This window comes from Dipodomys spectabilis, unplaced genomic scaffold (assembly GCF_019054845.1).
Source record: "Dipodomys spectabilis isolate Male_0828 unplaced genomic scaffold, ASM1905484v1 ptg000212l, whole genome shotgun sequence".
NCBI classification, from domain to species: domain Eukaryota; kingdom Metazoa; phylum Chordata; class Mammalia; order Rodentia; family Heteromyidae; genus Dipodomys; species Dipodomys spectabilis.
In genome coordinates this window covers 412,097-433,753 of record NW_024870889.1, presented here as the reverse complement: position 1 = coordinate 433,753, position 21,657 = coordinate 412,097, and the positions used below count along the sequence as shown (strand labels likewise).

Genomic DNA, 21,657 nt, shown 5'->3' with positions numbered 1-21,657 from the left:
ATTGCGGGCTGGAGCCTGTGTGGCCTCTCACTCCCGCTGCGGCCTCCCACAAGTACTTATTGAGTAGCTACTACATCCACGCACTGCCTGCTACCCCTAGGGGCGGTGACTCAGTTAAACCCCCACCAAATGGCACAAGGGGACAAGGATCGGGGCTGTCCGGCACGGAGGCAGGAAACAGGAAGCAGCCACACCACCCCTGGCTATCCCTGAAAGAGGCCAGAGAAGGCCCGGGAGGCCCCGGGAGCAGTGTCCTGAACAAGAGCAGAGGCAGAGGCCGGGGACCCCAGGCCCCAGTTTCCACTGAGGGTTTGGGTGCCCCCCCAAGGGTGGAACAGGGGCACACCTGGGGCTCCCCCCACTGGGGGGCCCACCCTCCTGCGCACCTGGGCATCTGTCAGAGCCCACCTCCTCCCAGGCCTGGGCCTTCTCCTCCATGCAGCTTTCCAAGCACCTGGCCTCCAGGGCCTCTCCCTGGAACTCAGAGCCATCCTCCTTGGTAACCCCCGGAGCTCTGTGCCTCTGTCGAACTAGGACCCACCGATTGCTAAGTCCCCCCACCCCCTCCCATCTTCTTCTGGGATCATCACTGGGCACTCGGGTCTGATGACACCCCCCCCACCTCGGGGAGCGGCCTGTCGCAGACCCGGCCCTCCGGGGCACCCCTCACCTCCCCAGTGTAGACACTAAGTTTTTAAGCTACACACTTCTGATCGCTCGACTCTGCTTGAAACCTTTCAAAGCTAGACTTCCCATTGTTCCTAGAAAAATGATCAAAATCCTCAACAAGGCTCCCTGACAAGTGCTCTTAAAGTGGCCACACAGCATCACCTCGAACCGTAATGAATTAATCACTGCTCCCAACCGCAGCAGATTAGTGGAGTGTGAGTGTGGCTTTAATCTCCTCTCCACTGGCGGTGGGCTCTCACCGCCTCTCCCCAGCATGGAGCACAGCAACATGTTTATATGCAGAAGACTGAGCGAACAAAAACAGCGGCACGGGGCAGGTATTCTCTCCTACTCAGCAAGCCGAGCACCCCAGCAGCACCGTGACGCAGGCCTGTCCCCATCATGCAGGTGGGAACACAGAAGACAGGGAGGTTAAGGAACTTGTCCAGGGCACACAGAAAGGACCTCCCAGCAGCCTATCCGCAGGGCGTGTGGAGAAGGAAACAAGAGAATTATTAGTTCATAATGGGAAGTGTCTAGAAAGGAAGAGAAATTTAAAAAGAGACACTGTCCACAAATGAGCACCATTAATGTGTTGGTGTACTTCTTTCTCCAGGTAGCCATAGTCTGTTTTTGGCATCTGCTGTTCCCGTGGACGGCTTGGAGACACAGCCTTCCCACAGTGCGGACTTGCCTCTTTATTCATACTCTTGTGCGAAGCCCTTCTCTGGAACCTGAGGCACTTTCTGCTTTAACCATCTGTCATGTTGGCAGTCAGTACATAGGAGCAAAATCATGGTCAGTGATCAGTTCCTAGAAATGGAGTTCCTGGGTCAAGGGTCATGCAGGATTTTTAAGACATCCCCTGCATGGGGCCAGATCCTACCCCACCCCCTTTAGCGTGGGTAGAGGGGCACGCTGGCCAGGACAGGGGGGCCTGTCTCCAAGTCAAGCCTGCCCCTGGCTCCCCGCACCTGCCGGGTGGGGTCCCTGTCTGTCCCTGCCTCCTTGGCTGTCCCTTTGGGGCTCCTGCTGGAGGGCTGCCCTAGGCGGGGGCAGGGTCCTGCTGGAGGGCTGCCCTAGGCGGGGGCAGGGTCCTGCTGGAGGGCTGCCCTAGGCGGGGGCAGGGTCCTGCTGGAGGGCTGCCCTAGGCGGGGCAGGGGGGCTGGAGCCCCTCTCTGTGCCCTGTGGCTCCTCTCGAGCTAGGATCTGGTCAGATGTCTGCCCTCCAGCTCCCAGCTACCGGTGATCATTGCCCCCTATGTCTTTTTTTTTTTCAAGCCTAAAAAATTCCTCAGTGGTTGAGTTGGGGCTGCAAAGGAAACTGGATTTCTGCTAAGGAGAGGCCTTTGAGAACATCAGGGTCCCTTCCCAGAGACCCTGGACAGTCAAACGGCCAGAGGAGGCCGTTCCCTGGCTTTGCAAGTGGGTGACTCCTGTACTTGAAGGGGACCCCCCCACACCTGCAGGAGAGGAGAGAGGAGAGAGCTGGCACTGGCTGCCTTTTACAAGGAGCCATGGAGGAAAAGAAAGGCCTGGGGTGCCATGTGAAGGCCAGTCACACCGCAGCCATGGTGCCCCACAGCCAGTCAGACCCCAGCCACGGTGCCCCACAGCCAGCCACACCCCAGCCACAGTGCCCCGCAGCCAGCCACACCCCAGCCATGGTGCCCGCAGCCAGTCACACCCCAGCCACGGTGCCCGCTGCCAGTCAGACCCCAGCCACGGTGCCCGCAGCCAGTCAGACCCCAGCCACGGTGCCCGCAGCCAGCCACACCACAGCCACGGTGCCCCGCAGCCAGCCACACCCCAGCCACGGTGCCCGCAGCCAGTCAGACCCCAGCCATGGTGCCCCACAGCCAGTCAGACCCCAGCCACGGTGCCCCACAGCCAGCCACACCCCAGCCACGGTGCCCCGCAGCCAGCCACACCCCAGCCATGGTGCCCGCAGCCAGCCACACCCCAGCCACGGTGCCCCGCAGCCAGTCACACCCCAGCCACGGTGCCCGCAGCCAGTCAGACCCCAGCCACAGTGCCCGCAGCCAGCCACACCCCAGCCATGGTGCCCGCAGCCAGCCACACCCCAGCCACGGTGCCCCGCAGCCAGTCACACCCCAGCCACGGTGCCCGCAGCCAGTCAGACCCCAGCCACAGTGCCCGCAGCCAGCCACACCACAGCCATGGTGCCCCGCAGCCAGCCACACCCCAGCCACAGTGCCAGCAGCCAGTCAGACCCCAGCCACGATGCCCCGCAGCCAGCCACACCCCAGCCACGATGCCCCGCAGCCACGGTGCCTGCAGCCAGCCACACCCCAGCCATGGTGCCCCACAGCCAGTCAGACCCCAGCCACGGTGCCCGCAGCCAGCCACACCCCAGCCACGGTGCCCGCAGCCAGCCACACCCCAGCCACGGTGCCCCACAGCCAGTCAGACCCCAGCCATGGTGCCCCACAGCCAGTCAGACCCCAGCCACGATGCCCCGCAGGCAGCCACACCCCAGCCACGATGCCCCACAGCCAGCCACACCCCAGCCACGATGCCCCGCAGCCACGGTGCCCGCAGCCAGCCACACCCCAGCCACGGTGCCCGCAGCCAGCCACACCACAGCCACAGTGCCCCGCAGCCAGCCACACCCCAGCCACGGTGCCCGCAGCCAGTCAGACCCCAGCCATGGTGCCCCACAGCCAGTCAGACCCCAGCCACGGTGCCCCACAGCCAGCCACACCCCAGCCACGGTGCCCCGCAGCCAGCCACACCCCAGCCATGGTGCCCGCAGCCAGCCACACCCCAGCCACGGTGCCCCGCAGCCAGTCACACCCCAGCCACGGTGCCCGCAGCCAGTCAGACCCCAGCCACAGTGCCCGCAGCCAGCCACACCCCAGCCACGGTGCCCCGCAGCCAGCCACACCTCAGCCAGTCACACCCTAGCCACGGTGCCCCGCAGCCAGCCACACCCAGCCACGGTGCCCCGCAGGTAGCCTTCCAGGCTCATGTAAACGGTATGAAGTGTATACATCAGGAAACTGAGGCAGGAGAGGGGAAGGGACATGCCCAGATCACCTTCGTCATCACCAGAGTGGGAGTCTGTCAAAGCCATCTTCCCAAGCAGCCGCCCAGCCCTGAGGTTAAACTTGCCAAGGAAGAGAGTGACTTCCTGCTTGGCAGGGCCAGCTCTCTACAGAGCGCTCCTTGTGTCTAGGCATTGGCCCCAAGAGGAGATTGGAACGCTGCCTGTGTGTGTGTGTGTGTGTGTGTGTGTGTGTGCGCGCGCGCGCACGCGCGCACCCTCCCCCCCCACATGCGAGTGTACATGTGTATTTTACCCTCAAGTCATCTGGAATAGAAAATGGAGCATTCAACTAGGGGTGATTTGGGGGGCTCAGCTGGGGGTGCCATATGAAGCGGGGGCCTCCTGTGGTAGCATTTACTGAGCACCCACCATTGCATGCTGACCCCTTTCACAGACACCCCTCTCCCAGGGTGTTCAGGAAGGGAGGGTGACACTGGGAGCTTGCTGGTGAGAGGGCTTCATTGTATACAGTGTTCATATAAATTACCGCGTATGCACCCCCAAATTGGCAAAGCCAGTCTCTTGTGCTCCTCCATGCTATGGCCTTGCACACTGGCTAAGAGGGACACAGGCCCCTCCCCCCCCAAGTCCCATGCTCCAGGTGACTTCAGCTGCTCCGAGTCCAGGGGGCAGAGCACCCCAGCTTCCAGCCGTCTGGAGCTATGGCAAAGCATCTCCATGGACAAGCCACAACAAATGTGAGTGTCCTGGTGGGGAAATGACCACAGCAGAATTGCTGGGTGCAAACTCATCTCGCAACAGACAGTTGCAACTCACACTTCCTCCAGCAGGGTGCACACTTCCTCCAGCAGGGTGCCATGTCCCAGCCCATCCTCGTCACAGAAATCAGCATCTTTACTGCCAAAGCAACAGTTACAATAGGTACCCTGATCTGTACCTGTACCTGTATCTGTATCTGTACCTGTATCCATATCTGTATCTATATCTGTATCTGTATCTGTATTTGTATCTGTATCTGTATCCATGTCTGTATCTGTATCTATCTTGTTTTTCCACTGAAGACTAACACTGGACAATTCGGGGGCAATGTAGCAGGTAGAAAGAGTTGCTGTTTCCCTAGTGCCTTGAAGCGCTGTGGATACAGTAGGTGCTTACTAAATATTTGGTGACCAAGTGAACAAGAGAATAAAGATATAGCGGCTCCACAAGAGCAGTTCTGTGGACTCTCCTCTGAGCCTCCACATGGGCTTGCTTTGCATCTGTTCTAACTGCCCATAGGGCTCCTTTGAACTCTGCACTCGCTGCTTCTCACGGTGGGCATCCTCCCTTGTTCTCTCTCCCAGAAGACACGTTTTAAATATCTCTAGAATGCTTGTCGCTGTAGGAACCGTAGTTTCTTTGAAACCTCCGTTATTGTCCCTGTCGGCTGTTTTCAATTTCTCTTTATAAACGATGCTGCAGCTGATATCTTTAAGAGAAGCGACTTTCTATTTCAGCTTATTTTCTAAGGAGAGAAGTAGTACTCAGAAGAAAGATTCACTTGGTCAGAGATTTGGAAATCTGATTTTGTCTTTCTTAAGAGGGAGGCGCCTTATAAAACGGCTTTGTATCTGTTGAAAACCTGCTTATGTTCTTTTTTAAATATTATTTTTAACAATGACTTGTTCTGAACAATATCTTGTGCCTTCAAGAAAACAGCTGCCGATTTGAAAGGACAGGCATTCTCTCTGCGCTCTCAGGGAAGTGATCAGCTCGGGGAACAGACAGCCAGGTCCCTGCGTGTATCTGATGGTTGCTATGGGAACGAGTCATTTCTTAGGACACTTGACTAAAGGCTTGATCAATAAGGGAGGGGGTAAAATGGAAACAAATTAGCTGGTGTCTGAGCAGCCCTGACAGATGACGGTACTAATGGGAGCCCTGGGAGCCGGCGCCGGGGCAGGAAGCAGGGGGAAGGCGGGCCTGCGGTCCTCACTCAGCGCACGGGGGCACAAGGCCCGCGGGGCTGCGGGGACAGGGCCCGGTGGGGGCTGGGGTGCAGGGAGGCCCGGCCGGCCCGAGGCGGGAGGAGGCCGTCAGTTCCGTCACTTCCTGCCAGGCCGGACCGCTGGTCCGGGCCGACGGGCCCACCTGACCGCAGCCACGGCTGGCCAGCCGGGGAAGGGCGCAGGACGGCCGCGGCCGCGGGGAGCCGCCTGCCAGGACTTCATGAAGGCCGAGGGCGCGCACAGGCCGGCGGCGGGCCGGGTCCCGGGGGTGTGGGGGGGAAACCTCCAGAAGGCCGGGGTGGACCCGTGTCCTCGCGTCCCACCCGGACTGGACTCGGGGGCTGCCCTCCGCCGTTAGTGCGGGAAGCCTCCTCTCCCCGGCCTCCCCACGCGTGCGGCCTCCTCCCCCCAGCCTCCCCACGCGTGCGGCCTCCTCTCCCCAGGCTCCCCACGCGTGCGGCCTCCTCCCCCCGGCCTCCCCACGCGTGCGGCCTCCTCCCCCCGGCCTCCCCACGCGTGCGGCCTCCTCCCCCCGGCCTCCCCACGCGTGCGGCCTCCTCTCCCCAGGCTCCCCACGCGTGCGGCCTCCTCTCCCCAGGCTCCCCACGCGTGCGGCCTCCTCCCCCCGGCCTCCCCACGCGTGCGGCCTCCTCCCCCCGGCCTCCCCACGCGTGCGGCCTCCTCCCCCCGGCCTCCCCACGCGTGCGGCCTCCTCTCCCCAGGCTCCCCACGCGTGCGGCCTCCTCTCCCCAGGCTCCCCACGCGTGCGGCCTCCTCCCCCCGGCCTCCCCACGCGTGCGGCCTCCTCCCCCCGGCCTCCCCACGCGTGCGGCCTCCTCCCCCCGGCCTCCCCACGCGTGCGGCCTCCTCTCCCCAGGCTCCCCACGCGTGCGGCCTCCTCTCCCCAGGCTCCCCACGCGTGCGGCCTCCTCCCCCCGGCCTCCCCACGCGTGCGGCCTCCTCCCCCCGGCCTCCCCACGCGTGCGGCCTCCTCCCCCCGGCCTCCCCACGCGTGCGGCCTCCTCCCCCCGGCCTCCCCACGCGTGCGGCCTCCTCTCCCCAGGCTCCCCACGCGTGCGGCCTCCTCCCCCCGGCCTCCCCACGCGTGCGGCCTCCTCCCCCCGGCCTCCCCACGCGTGCGGCCTCCTCTCCCCAGGCTCCCCACGCGTGCGGCCTCCTCCCCCCGGCCTCCCCACGCGTGCGGCCTCCTCCCCCCGGCCTCCCCACGCGTGGAGCCGCCCGCCGGGCTGTTCTTCGACCGTCGGGGCCGTGCCGCTGCTTCCGCCCCGTCTCTGCCTGGGGTCTCTCCCGGGCTCCCTGCCTGGCACAGCCCCGCGACTGCACCCCAGAGGCCCTCGCGGGCCCTGGGCAGGGACGGGCTTCAGAGGGCAGGGCTGTGGCCGGGCCGCGGTGAGGCGGCTGGCGTGGCCCCGGGGGTCCCGGTTCTGCCTTCCGCCTCCCCGAAGCCTCCGCGCCGGGGTCCGCCCCTGCCCGCGCCCGCGCCCGCGCCCCGCGCCCCGCACGTGCGCGCCGCTGAAGAGCTGCGCGACGTGGGCGCGGCGCCCGGGAGCCGGGGAGCGGCCGCGGGTTCTGGAAGGATCGGGAGGCGGCGCGCGGGGCGGCAGCGCGCGCGGCCGCCGGCAGGGGGCGGGCCGGGCCCGCGAGCCGCGGTGTCCTCCCCTCACCCCGGACCCGGCCGGCTGTGCGGTGCCCGGCCTTCCCCGGTCTGCGAGTCGCTGTGGCTCATGACGGCACGCGTGGAAGTGGGAAAACACGCGGAGGGGACGCAGGCGCCGGCAAGCCTCCGGCGTCCCGGCGGAGCTGGGGGTGGGAGGGGGCGGGGGCGGGGGGAGGGGGCGGGGGAGGGGAGGCAGGGGGCAGGAGTTAGGTGGGGGGCGTGGAGGTGGTGGGAGGGGTCGCGTCCCCCGCCCCCGGCTTTCAGAGGCAGGCTCAGAGGCAGAGGCCCCTTTTAGCTGTGTACCCCAGATATGCATTTCAGATAATAAGGAAAACTGGCAGGAAAAATAAAAACTGTGGCTCCCAGGGAGCCAGGCACTTTGGAGCCGAGGAAGGGGGGGAGGGGACGGGGGCTGGGGGGGTCGGGGGGTGGGTGGGGTCGGGGACGGGGGTGCGGGGGGGGGGGGCGCTCCCATAGGTAGTTTGCGTTCTTTCACTGAAGTGATTTCGTTATGGCCTGGGGCATGGAGTCGCCCACCTGATGTGGACCAGCGACTTGTGTGGAGCTCTGTGCAGGGCTGCTGATCACCTCCTCCAGCTCCTTCCTGGAAGTGCAAGACCGCGTGAGAGGGCCCCTGCCGGCCAGCACCTGTGCTCACTCTCAGGACAGGCCTGGCACACAGTGCTCACTCTCAGAGCAGGCCTGGCACACCTGTGCTCACTCTCAGGACAGGCCTGGCACACTTGTGCTCACTCTCAGGACAGGCCTGGCACACAGTGCTCACTCTCAGAGCAGGCCTGGCACACCTGTGCTCACTCTCAGGACAGGCCTGGCACACAGTGCTCACTCTCAGAGCAGGCCTGGCACACCTGTGCTCACTCAGGGCAGGCCTGGCACACAGTGCTCACCCTCAGGGCAGGCCTGGCACACAGTGCTCACTCAGGGCAGGCCTGGCACACCTGTGCTCACTCTCAGAGCAGGCCTGGCACACCTGTGCTCACTCTCAGGACAGGCCTGGCACACAGTGCTCACTCTCAGGGCAGGCCTGGCACACCTGTGCTCACTCTCAGGGCAGGCCTGGCACACCTGTGCTCACTCTCAGGGCAGGCCTGGCACACTTGTTCTCACTCTCAGGGCAGGCCTGGCACACAGTGCTCACTCTCAGAGCAGGCCTGGCACACCTGTGCTCACTCAGGGCAGGCCTGGCACACCTGTGCTCACTCAGGGCAGGCCTGGCACACAGTGTTCACCCTCAGGGCAGGCCTGGCAGCTGCCTGGCACACCTGTGCTCACTCAGGGCAGACCTGGCACACCTGTGCTCACTCAGGGCAGGCCTGGCACACAGTGTTCACCCTCAGGGCAGGCCTGGCACACAGTGCTCACCCTCAGGGCAGGCCTGGCACACCTGTGCTCACCCTCAGAGCAGGCCTGGCAGCTGCCTGGCACACCTGTGCTCACTCAGGGCAGGCCTGGCACACCTGTGCTCACTCAGGGCAGGCCTGGCAGACACCCCGTGCTTACGCTCAGAGCAGGCCTGGCGGGGCCTGCCTCTCCACTGTACCTTGGGCATCCCTGCTAGGGGCAGCGTGATCTCTGACAAGCTCTAGGCAGAGCTTGCCCTTTTCAGAGTGCACCTGGGTCCATCCTTGCCTAGATCACTGTAGGGTCCTGGAACACAGGCAGGGGGGGCTCAAATGGAGACACAAAGGCCCCTCCCCCCCAGGTCATAGGCATTCTTCTCAGAAGATGCCCTTTTGATGGGGTCAGGGCCTTTTACAGCCCAGGCAGGCATCCTGGCTGCAAGCCACACTGCAGTCCTTGAGCCTCTCGCAGATCTCAAGACCTGGAAGCCTCGTGCTGTTTGAGGTGATGGGAAAGGCCGGTGAAGGGTGCCAGCTCTGGAGATCCCTAACTCCCAGCATTTGCAAACCCAGCCATGACCTGTTCACTCAAGAACTCACCCACCACTGTCCACGTTCCTGATCTCCCAGATCTGCCCAAACACAATCGTGCTCACCTAGCTCACCTCCCACCCTCCCTTGCTCAATGCATATCTACAATAGTCAAAGCCATCATGAACAAGAAGAGGAACTCCTGATTCCAAGGCTTAAAACAACAATGATGGTATGCCATTGGCACAGAAACCAGCACAGACCCTGGTGGATTAGAACAGGGGGCCAAAGCCCACTCCCAGCCCTCCAGCCAGTAGATACCCCACAGACACCAAAACATATGCTAAGAAAGAAACATACACTGAGAGGTCCTAGGGAATGCAGAAGGACAAAAATTCAACTAAAAATTGATCAGAGATCTAAATATGATCATGAAACGGTGAAACTACTAGAAAACACATGGGAAACACTTGACAACATGGGTACAGGGAATGATAATTTTTTTTAGGTCTCCAAAGCACAGACAGCAGTGGGATTCAGTGAACGGTAGGAACATGCACACGGCAAACAGTCCACCGAGAAGAGACAACCTACAGAAAGGGAGAATTTTTTTGTCAACTATTTATCTAACAAAGGTGTAATATGTAGGAGATACAAGGAGCTAAAATGCCCAATGGTGAAACCCCAAATAATTCCATTTAAAATGTAGAGATGATTTGGATATTTTTCAAAAAATTCAGATGGCCAATATATTTATGAAAGGGCTCAACGTCATTAACTGTCAGGGAAATGAAGACAAAATCCCAAATGAGGTACCATCTCACTTCAGTTAAAATGGGCATTGTCAAAAAGATCAAAACAATCACCCCTCAAATGGTGGCACATGCCTGCAATCTCAGCACCTGGGAGATTGAAACTTAAGACTTACAAACTTGAAGCCAGACTGGGCTACATAGTGAGAGACCCTATCTCTAAACTCAGATCAAACAAGAAGGGGTTGTGAGTTTAGTTCAATTGCACAGCACTTGCCCATCACTTCCAAGGCCCTGGATGCAATCCCCAGTACTGAGCAGTAAGTAAGTAAATGAAGATAAGAGTATCTACTGGTGAGGACAGGGAGGGAAAAGAATGCTCATGCACTCTTGGCAGAAATGTCACTGATTGTAGTCATTATTGAGAATAGTAGGGAGATTTCCCAAAAAGTACAAGTAGATCTGTCGAGTGGTTTAGCACTCCCACTTGTGGGTTCACCCAAAAGAGACAAAAGCACATCAAATACTGCCCATGTTTACTGCAAGGTAAGACATGGACACAACCCAGATGCCCATCGACAGAGAGCAGATAGAGAACATAAAGGAATATTATCCAGTCATAAAAAGGAATGGAACTCTATCATTGTAGCAAAATGGATGAAGCCAGATGACTTTAGGTTAGGTGGAACAGGTCTGACACAGCCAAATACTGCATGCTTTGTCTTGTAGATGGAAGCTATCAAAAGCTCAAGCTGGATGTAGAACAGTGATTCCTGGAGGCGAAGGTCTGCTGAGGGAGGTTGGCTAACAGGCTCCAGCTCAGTCAGCAGAATGAGTTCTGATGTTGTAAAGCCCCTCAGGAGTTACTGCAGATCATAGTAACCATTGGTTTATAGGGAAGAGCTAGAAGCATGAAGGTGCCAAGCATTAAATCACTTTGAGCAGAAGGAAATGCTAATGAATAATGATGTGGTCAGGACAGGTACACATGGGTGAACTAGCACATTGTGCTGTGTAGATATGTATAACAAGCAACAACAACCACCATAGATGAAATGCAAAGCAAAACAACAGTGAGATTCCACCTTACCCCAGTTAGAATGGCTAACTAAGAGTAACAGATGCTGGTAGGGATGTGGCCGAAAGGGAACGCTATTACACTGTTGGTAGGAATGTAAAGTTGTTCGACCACTCTGGAAAGCAATATGGAGGTTCCTTAAAAGACTAAACATAGAGCTTCCCTATTTCCCAGTAATTCCACTCCTGGGCATTTATCTAATAGACTGCAAACCAGACCACACTAAAGTGATCAGCACAGCCATGTTCATTGAAGCATTGTTTACCATAGCCAAGATATAGAACCAGCCCAGATGCCCCTCAGTGGACAAATGGATCAAGAAAATGTGGTATAACAAGACAATATGTTGGAAATGATCTGCACAACTTGGGGGTGGGGGGGACTGGAGGAAGAGAAAGTAGGAGAAAAATGAGGGAAGAGGTAGGTAACAAGTTTGACAAGAAATGTCCTTATTACCTTACTTATGTAACTGTAACCCCTCTGTACCTTACCTTGGTAATAAAAAAAAAAGACAATGTGGTATATATTCACAATGGGATTTTATGCTTTCATCGGAAAGAATAACATTGCCCTATTCATAAGGAAATGAAAAGACTTGGAAAAAATTATATTAAGCAAAGTAAGCCAAACCCAAAGAAACATAGGTTGCATGTTTTCCCTCATTTGTAGTAATTAAAGTGTGTCTATAAATCTACAAGTAAAAACACAATGGATGGTAAAAGACAAAAAAAAAACTACACTTGGACATGACAGAACTCTAAATATTCACACAGTGAGACCAACTGAGGACATTCTTAGGAGAGGATCACAAAGGCTCAATAGCTATGTGCAAATATAAAATGATGTTTATCAAAATGAACTCCAAGAAATGGAAACAGAAGTTTTTAAAACATTATTTTACCCTCCCCCCCACTTTGTCCCTTTTTTATTCCCATACGTTTTGTCTTGTATGTTAGTTTGTCAGTTCTGGGGAGGGTAAGGGGAGCACAGGAATGGAGGGACAAAGGGCGAATCACTGCAGCAGTGACACCCACAGACACCATGCTGAAAATGAACTCTACAACTTGTGGGTGGGGTGGGGGAGAAAAACAGTGAGGGAAGGGGCATTTAGAAAGAAATGTGCTCTTTACCTGACTTACGTAACCTCAACCCTTCTGCACATCAACTTAACAATAAAAAAATGACAACAACATTCTCCCAAACAACAGCAAACTATTAAAGTCTTACAGACTATGAAAATGTAGATGAAATGCTTCATGACATATGACCCAAAAGGACAGGCAGCAAAACAAAAAAACCTGACAACTGCACAGGGCACTGGTGGCGCAGCCTAGGGCGCTAGCTACTTGGGAGGTTGAGGTGGGGAGGGTCAGGCTTTGAGGCCAGCTGCCCGGCCAGGGTAGTTCTTGAGTCAGCCAGTAGCTGGATGCGGTGGCTCAGGCTATCATGCCAGCTCAGACGGGCTACCTAAATTAGGTAGACTGAGGTGCAGGCATGCACCAGGGCAGAAGGTCAGACCCTATCTCAAATATGTCCAACACAGAGAATGGCTGGAGGTCGGGCTCAGCACCGAGCCCCTGTGTAGCATGCATGAGACCCTGAATTCAAGCCCTAGAACTTAAAAAAAAAAAAAAAAGGTTGGGAATGTGGCTTAGTGCTAGAGTGCTTGCCTTGCGTGTATGAAGCTCTGGGTTTGATTTCTCAGTACCACATAAGTAGAAAAAGCTGGAAGTGCTCAAAGCTAGTGCTCTATCACTTGAGCCCAGAGAGGCTCAGGGACAGCACCCAGATCCTGAGTTCAAGGCCCAGGACTGGCAAAAAAAACCCCCAAAACCAAAAAACTAAGCCGCTTCTGTACAGCAAAGGAATCAACCAACAGCATGAAGAGACAAAGAATGGGAGAAAATATTGGTAAACCCTATCTCTTATGAGCATAGGTAAGGAATCCAGGGTACTTAATGGTACCTGTGCTAAGTAAAAGTACTCAGTAGTAAAATTCAAACAAAATCAATTCTGATGTAAAGATGCACAGTAAATTGAAATAGACATTTTGCCTTCTCAAAAGAAGACCTGCAAATGATTAACAGAGGCAGGGCACAGGCACAATGGTGCACGCCCGTCACCACAAGAAGTACAAATAGGAAGTTTTCAGTTTGAAGCCAGCCCAGATGAAAAAACCCAAAACTAAAACCCAAACAACAACAACAAACCCACCAAGACCCTATTTGAAAAAATAATTACAAAGCAGGAAGGGGCTGGGGGCCTGGCTCAATTGGTAGAGCGCCTGGCTAGTAAACATGAGGCCCTGAGTGCAAACCCCGGTTCTGCCCAAACAAAAACAAAAAATAAGCAAATAAAAGAGATCAAATGGCCTACAGGGACATTGGAAACAAAACCCTCAATCTCACTAGTCATTAGGAAAATACAAATTAAAATCCCACGATGACGCATTGTCTCACTTCAGTTCGAATGCTTAGTCTAAAAAGACAGAAGATAAGCCAGGCACCAGTGGCTCACGCCTGTCATCCTAGCTACTCAGGAGGCTGAGAGCTGGAGGACTTCAGTTCAAACCCAACTCAGGCGGGAAAGTTCACCAGCCTCCCATCTCCAAAAATAACCAGCAAAACACAGGACTAGAGGTGTGGCTCAAGTCAACCAAGCAAGCCAAAGGAGTGAGAGCCCCGAGTTCAGGCCACTTAAAACAAAAACCTAAAGATATCAAGTACCCTCAAAGATCTGGAGACTCCCACTGCTAGGGGGAATATAAATTGGCACAGCCATGCCATGACATAGAGACTCCTTAAAAATACAACCACCATGGTCCCATTATTGGAAAATACAAGAAGAACTGGAGCCGTGGTTCAAGTAGCAGAGCAACTGCCTAGCAGATGCAAGGCCCTGAGTTCAAACCCTAGTAATCTCCCATCCCCCAGTTGTAAAAAGAAAAGAATCTTGGGAATGGGAACATGCCAAGAACAGGAGCTGAAAGAACCCTCCCTCCCCACTCCCTTCTTCTCTTCCTCCCTTCCTCCCTTCTTCCCTCTCTTCTCTCTTCCCTCCCACCTTTCCTCCCCTTCTCCACCCCTCCTTCCCTCCATTTCTTCTTCCTTCTCTCCCTCTCTTCATTCCCTCTATTCCTAGATTTTCTTTTTGAGAGTATCACAGAGGGGTGTTGGCACAAGCATAGGTTTTCTATTTTTTCTCTTTAATATGGTAAATGTTATAGTTTGGATCTCATTTTTTAGGATCCAGAAGCCATGCTTTGGTCATCGTCTGGGGGAGGTGGTGGACCTTGAAGAGGCAGGCCGAGAGGAAGGAAGGGGAACTTGGGGGTGTGGCTTCCTCTAAGGTGATTTTCTCAGGCGCTTTGCCAGTGATGAAAAGTTGACTATACAGTAAATTATATTTCTTTAAAAATGGTAAACCTACTTTGTTTTGAACCTTTGTAATATTGTTGGATTTTACTTGATAATATTTCAAAACTTTTTTGTGCTAACGGAGTTTGAACTCAAGACCTTGAAGCTTGCTGGAAAGGCACTCTAGTACTTAGACCATAGCTCCAGAGCTACTTGCCTATATTTCATTAGTAATTTTGTATGTATATTTTCAGGAAAGATTTTGGTCTGTAACTTTTTAATATTTTGTATAGCTTTTAAAAATCATATATTTATTAGGTGTTAGTATTAATAAAATAGTATTATAAAATAAAGTTGAGAAGTATTCTCTTTATCCTCTATTTTCTGAATTTGTGTGAACTTTGTTTTCTTTTTCCTTCAAGGTTGATACAATTCATCACTGAAAATCTCTGGACCTTCCTTGAGTTTTACTTTGAAGGGTTTTGATAATCAAGGGACAGACTCAATTTCTTTTTTAGGACTGTTTAGCTTTTTATTTCATCTTGTGTTAATTTGGCAAGTTATGCCATCCAAGGGGTTATCTCATGTAGGGTGTTGAATTTGTTGATGTGAAGTTATCTGTAGGCTCTGTAGTGATATATCTTTCAATTTCTGCTTTTAGAAATTTGTGCTGTCTTTTTCCATCATCAGTCAAGCTACAGATTTGTCAATTTCGTTCATCTTCTCCAAGAACCATCTTGTGACTCTATTAGTTTTATGTCCCGATGTATTGCTTTCTATGTAAACATTTAAAGTTATAAATTTCTTTCTCAGTACTCTTCCAGCTGTTTCCCATACGTTTTAATACGTTGGTTTTCCTTTATTCTATTTTTGTGATTTCTGTGATACACTGATTATTTAGAAGTTTGTCATTTGACTTTAAATGTTTGAAGGGTTTCTAGATATTGTTTGGTTTAATTCTGTTGTTGGATACTCTGTCTGGTTAATTCTGTTTATATTTCTGAATCTTTATAGCTCAGAATATGGAATATCTGAATGACAGTCTATAAAAAGAACGTGGAGGAAGTGGCACTATGGCTCAAGCGGTAGAGCGCTAGCCTTGAGCACAAAGGAGCTCAGGAACAGTGCCCAGGCCCTGAGTTCAAGCTCTAGGACTGGCAAAAACAAACAGTAACAACAAAAAACACAATAAGCTTAAAAGTACATGGACTCTGTAGTTGTGACAATCCATAAATACAAGTTAAGTTAGGTGATTGATAATCTTGTTCAGCTCAATTATGTCACTTATGACTGAATTAATTTTTAAATCTATTATTCTATCAGCTACTGAAGTGGAGTTTAAGTTTCTAATGAGATAATTAAAGAGTTGTCTATTTCCCCTTTAATCTGTCAACTTTTGCTTCCCATATTTTAAAAATTGCTATTATATGAATATATATTTATATTTGTTATATCTTTCTGATGAATTAGCCCTTTTATCTTTATGAACTTGTCTTAATTAATGGTTGTAATAAAACCCCTGTCTCTGAAGTCTCTTTTATCTGATATGAAGATAATTATTCCATTAGGAAATAATTATTTTCTTCCCTCCCTCCGTTCTCTTCCATTGAGTTTTAGGCAGTCTGTGCCTTTGCACAGGAGCTTTTAGTTGTTTTTTTGCTTTTGTATCCACTCTGACAATCTGCCTTTGAGCTGCAGAGTTTAGACCATCTGTGTGTCTCAATCCACAGTTTGTTTCCTGGATCTACCCATCTACCCTTTGCTTTTGGTTCCTTTTATCCTCTTTTCCAGCTTCTTGTGCAAATTTGAATATTTTTTAAGGTTTGTTTCAACTGATCTGTGCATTATTAGTTATACATTCTTGCATTAACAGTTTTTAGTAGTTTTTCTAGGAATTAAAAATTCTTAACTTTTTCACAGTCTATTTAGAATGAATATCCTACCACTTCATGTAAAATGTAGATGTCTTGCAACCATAGATATTTGTTCTTTATGCTGTGACTGTTATATGTAATAAGCCTGTGTGCATTATAAACTACATTCAAAAATGGGAATGCTTTCTAAAATACAGGAAGAAAACTTCTTATATTTACCAGATATGTATCATTTCTGAGGCTCCTTATTTATCCCTGTAGATCTATCTAAGTTCCAAGTGGCATAGTTTCCTTTTAGCCTGAAGATCTCTTGTTAGTGTTTCTCACAGTGCAGATATGATGGATATGAATTCTCTTAGTTTTCTTTGTCCCCAAAGTTTGGGTATGATGCATTCTCTTCGTTTTCCTTTGTTCCAAAAGTTCATATCTCACCATCATTTTTTAATATTGGTGCGGAGAGGACCAGCCTGGCCCTGTGTGGCCTAAGCTGTTACTCTCCAACTTATTTGTCTGTCTTTATTCTTGAGGATATTTTCTTTGCTCATAGACAGTTCTGAGTTGAAAGCTTTTTATCTTGGAATTTTGGAGATGAACAGTTCTCCTGTATGTGTGTTTTCTCCAGAGGAGTGGATGGATGGACTGGCTCTTCCACTCCATAGAACTCTCATTCCTGGCCACTCAGGACAACTTCCCTTTTCTTTACTTTTCAGTGATGTGACTGTTGTGTGCTTAGTGTATGTGTTTGCTTTTATTTTCGTTTCATTTGGGGCCTGCTAAACTTCTTAAGTTCTTAAACGTTTTTGGTGGTGCTGGGCTTTGAACTTTGGGCTTGTTGCTTGTTAGGCAGGTGTTCTATTACTTGAGCCGTTCTGTCAGCCCTTCTTGCTTCTGTTAATATTTTGTATAGACGTCCATGTTTATGTCCTGGACTGAAAACCCCATATTCATACATTTTGGGCTTGGTGTATGGTCACTTGCCACTCTACTTGCCAGCTTTTTTACTGGTTGGGATGGGATTTCACTAAACGTTGCCTGAGCTGGCCTTAAAAAGTGAAATTTTCTGCATTTTTTTTGTAACTCCTCCCTCCTCCCCCCTCTCTTCCCCCTCCTCTGTAGTTTGAACTTAGGGTCTTTGCACTGTCCCTGAGCATTTTTGCTCAAAGCTAGGTCTCTACCATTTGAGTCACAGCTCCACTTCTGGCTTTTTGGTAGTTAATTTGAGATACGAGTCTCATGGACTTTCCTACCAGGGCTGGCTTTGAACTGTGATCCTCAGATCTCAGCCTCCTGAGTAGCTAGGATGACAGGCGTGAGCCACCAGCGCCCAGCTCCACCCTTGTTTTAGTTCTGCTTCTCTTCCATTCCTTTTCTCTGAATTCGTCAGATCTGAACTATAACATTTGCTTTTCAACAATCAATTTGAAATAATTTCCCTGTTTTGATAGCCTTTCCCCATTTATACTTTCCTTGGATCTATGAGCAGACCTTTTCTCCTTTTTCGACCTCTATTCCTTATTCCTAATACCTCCTCATTTCCTACTCTATTAGCTTGTAACTTGATGCACTTCATTTTCTCTCCAACATCTTCTACCAAGCTTAGCTCTGATCCCTTCCTTCCCCACATAATCACACACGTGGTATCATGAATTAGTGTTATGCCTGCTCTCTCTTTCCTGTTACTGTCCTGGTTAGCTAAGGTCTTCCTAGGCCATGAAGATACTGCTCTATAGAAGCATTGCTTCTATATTCACCTAAAGATATGGAAGCTGTAGTAGTGACTGGTATTTCTTAGGGATCCACACATACAATAGCTTTAATAGCTTTTTTTTTTTTTTTTTGGGTCCGGTCGTGGGGCCTGAACTCTGGGCCTGGGCGCTGTCCCTCAGCTCTTCAGCTCAAGGTTAGCACTCTACCACTTGAGCCACAGCGCCACTTCTGGCTTTTTTCTTTTTGCTTATGTGGTGCTGAGGAATCAAACCCAGGGCCTCGAGCATGCAAGGCAAGCGCTCTACCACTGAGCCACCTTCCCAGCCCCGCTTTAATAGCTTTTGAAGCCAAACTTCTTCAGCCCTAGTGGAGAAGTCTACTACTGTGTCTTAACCATTGAAATTGTTGGTTTGACTACTGAACTATAACCTCTCCTATTTGGTAACAGGCACTACTTAGTCTTAACAAGCACTTAACAAGCACTACTTAGTCATAACAAGCACTACTTAGTCTTAAGTAAACCCTAAGAAATCACCAGCTAAAAAGACACAGGAAATGGAAATCACCACAAAAATTGTCCCCAGATGTATAAATGCCAGTAAAAAATCACCAACTTTGTGAATAAACAAGACAACATGTCTCCCTAAAAAGCTGACAATTACACAATAAAGGACTTGACTGATAGTGAAGAGAAAGAAATTTCAATTAATTTAACAAACCAACGACAATAGAGATTAATGAAATTAAGCAGGCAATGTGTAAGGAGCTGAGTGAAATCAAAGAAGATAAAACAACTAATTGAGCTCAAAGAGAATACAAACAGCTGAATGAAATGAAGACTGCAGGATATGATGGAGGAATTAAAAAAGACAAATTGGAAAAAACCCAACTGGAAACTTGGAAATAAAGAGCTCAGTAGCTCTATAAAAACTCATTGAGGGCTGGGAATGTGGTCTAGTGATAGAGTGCTTTCCCTGGGTTCAATTCCTCAGTACCACATAAACAGAAAAAGCCAGAAATGGCGCTGTGGCTCAAGTGGTGGAGTGCTAGTTTTGAGCAAAAGAAGCTCAGGTTCAGTACTCAGGCCCTGAGTTCAAGCTCCAGGACTGGCAAAAAATGAAACAAAACAAAACAAAAACAAAAACCTCAATTGAAAACCTATGTCATAGAACAGAACAGTTTGAAAATAAGGTATCATGGACGTAGATAAAGCAGAGGAATTATATCATACAAAGACATTGGAAAAAAACACTAAGAAAATATGAGTGGGATTCATAAGACCTCTGTAACACCATCAAAAATTCAACTGTACAAATTATGGGAACTAAAGACATAGGGAATGCATTAAATAGAATAATAAAAAACTTCCTTCATATTGAGAGTCACCCAGGTAGAGGAGGCTTGTAGAACACCAAGCAGGTTAAATCAGAGAAGAGAACCTCCTAGATACATTAGCATTAAACACAAAATACACACAGTAAAGAATATTGAAAGCTTCGAAGGGGGAGAGATGGGTTACAGACCAAGACAAGCCCATTAGAAGAATACAGCATTTTACAACCCAAGTCTAAATACAAGAGCGACTTAAGAGGCCACGATCCACGCCCTAGAAGATAACAGTTTGTGAGATTGGTGTACCTAGTGAGGTTCTTCATAACTGAGGGAGAACTAAAATCTGTCAATGGTAAAGGAAAGCTAAAGGAATTCATTACCACTCAACCTGCACTACCCATTGAAAAATCCGTCTAGTGTCCTTTTCTTGCCTTATTTGCTCTGGCTAAGAATTCCAGAACTATACTGAAGAAGGGTGGAGAAGGGTATTCTTGCCTTGTTCTAATTTTAGGTGAAATGCTTTTATTGTTTCCCCATTTACATGATGTTGGCTGTTGGTCTGTTGTATATTGCCTTTATTGTTTTAAGGAATGTTTCTTCTCTTCCTAGTTTCTCTGAAGCTTTAAATATGAATTGGTGTATTTTGTTGAAGGCTTTTTCCGCATCTATTGAGATGATCCTGTGGTTCTTGTCCTTGGCTTTGCCGACCTGGTGAATTGATTTGAGCATGTTAAGCCAGCCTTGCCTCTGTGGGATGAAGCCTACTTGGTTATAATATATGAATTTTTTTGTTTGTGGATTCTGTTGGCTAATATTTTATTGAGGGGCTTTGTATCTGTGTTCATCAGAGAAATTGGTGTGTAGTTCTCTTGAAAATAAGGTATCATGGACGTAGATAAAGCAGAGGAATTATATCATACAAAGACATTGGAAAAAAACACTAAGAAAATATGAGTGGGATTCATAAGATCTCTGTAACACCATCAAAAAATTTAACTGTACAAATTATGGGAACTAAAGACAAAAGGAATGTATTAAATAGATATTAAGGATATTAAGGATCCTTACCTGGGTTTGGTATAAGTGTGATAATGGTGTCATAGAATGAGTTTGGAATTGCTCCCTTTGTTTCTGTTTACAGAAAAGCATGAGGAGTATTTTTTTTTGGGGCGGGGGGAGTCCAGTTGTGGGGCCTGAACTCTGGGCCTGGGCGCTGTCCCTCAGCTCTTCAGCTCAAGGCTAGCGCTCTACCACTTGAGCCACAGCACCACTTCCGGCTTTTTTCTTTTTGCTTATGTTGTGCTGAGGAATTGAACCCAGGGCCTCATGCATTGCAAGGCAAGCCCTCTACCACTGAGACACCTTCCCAGCCCTGCATGAGGAGTATTGGTACTAGTTCATCAGTGAATCCATCTGGGCCTAAGCTTTTCCTTGTTGGGAGACTTCTGATTACCTCCTCTATTTTGTTGCATGTTATTGGCTAGCTTAGCTGGTCTATATCTTCTTGGTCCAGTTTGGGCAGTTTGGGTATTTCTAAAAATGTGTCCATTTCTGCTTGGTTTTCCTCTTTATAGATTTTGAAAGTAGTCCTTTATAACCACTTGGATTTCTTGGATATTTGTTATAATGTTTCCTATGGCATCTTTGATCTTATTGATTTGAATTTCCTCTCTTCTTTTTTTCATTAATCCTGCAAGTGATCTGTCAATTTTATTATTTTTTTTCAAAAAACAGCTTTTTGTTTCATTGACTTTATGTATAACTTTTAGTTTGTTTCATTGATATATGCCCTAGTCTTTGCTGTCTCTCTCTGCTTAGTAGTCTTAGATTTGATTTTTCTTGTTTTTCTAGCAGTTTTCATTGCATCGTGAGGTTATTTGCTCAAGCTGCTCCTGTTTTCTTTATTTGTGTACTCCCCCTCAGCACTGCTTTGTTGTATCCCAAGGTTTCATTGTGATGTGCTTTCATTTTCATTGAATCGTAAGAGCTTTCTAATTTCTTCTGTGACCCAGGTGTTACTCAGGCTCCATGTGTTTGAGTGATTTCAGCAGTATGTTTTGTTGTTGAGAGCTAGTTTGATTCCACTGTGGTCAGATAGGATGCAAGGAATGATGCCAATCCTTTTGTATTTGCTTAGGTTTGTTGTGTGTCCTATGATATGATCCATTTTGAAGGAAGTTCCATGGGGTGCTGAGAAGAATGTGAATTGGGTCGTTGTTGGGTGGAAAACTCTGTAGATGTCTGTTAAGTCCATTTAGGTTATAGCGTCATTTAGTTCAGAGGCTTCTTTGCTTGTCTTT

General features: G+C 50.3%; 1 protein-coding gene across 1 annotated transcript in view; it reads left to right on the top strand.

Moving 5' to 3' along the window:
* Positions 1–2,186: 2,186 nt before the first annotated feature.
* Positions 2,187–21,657, top strand: part of LOC122122609 (basic proline-rich protein-like) — a 33,511-nt gene continuing 14,040 nt past the window's right edge. The window contains exons 1-3 of the mRNA XM_042696891.1: positions 2,187–3,643; positions 5,799–6,045; positions 7,155–7,451. Coding sequence (XP_042552825.1) covers positions 2,187–3,643; positions 5,799–6,045; positions 7,155–7,451 — 2,001 coding nt within the window. The remainder of the gene's footprint in view (positions 3,644–5,798; positions 6,046–7,154; positions 7,452–21,657) is intronic.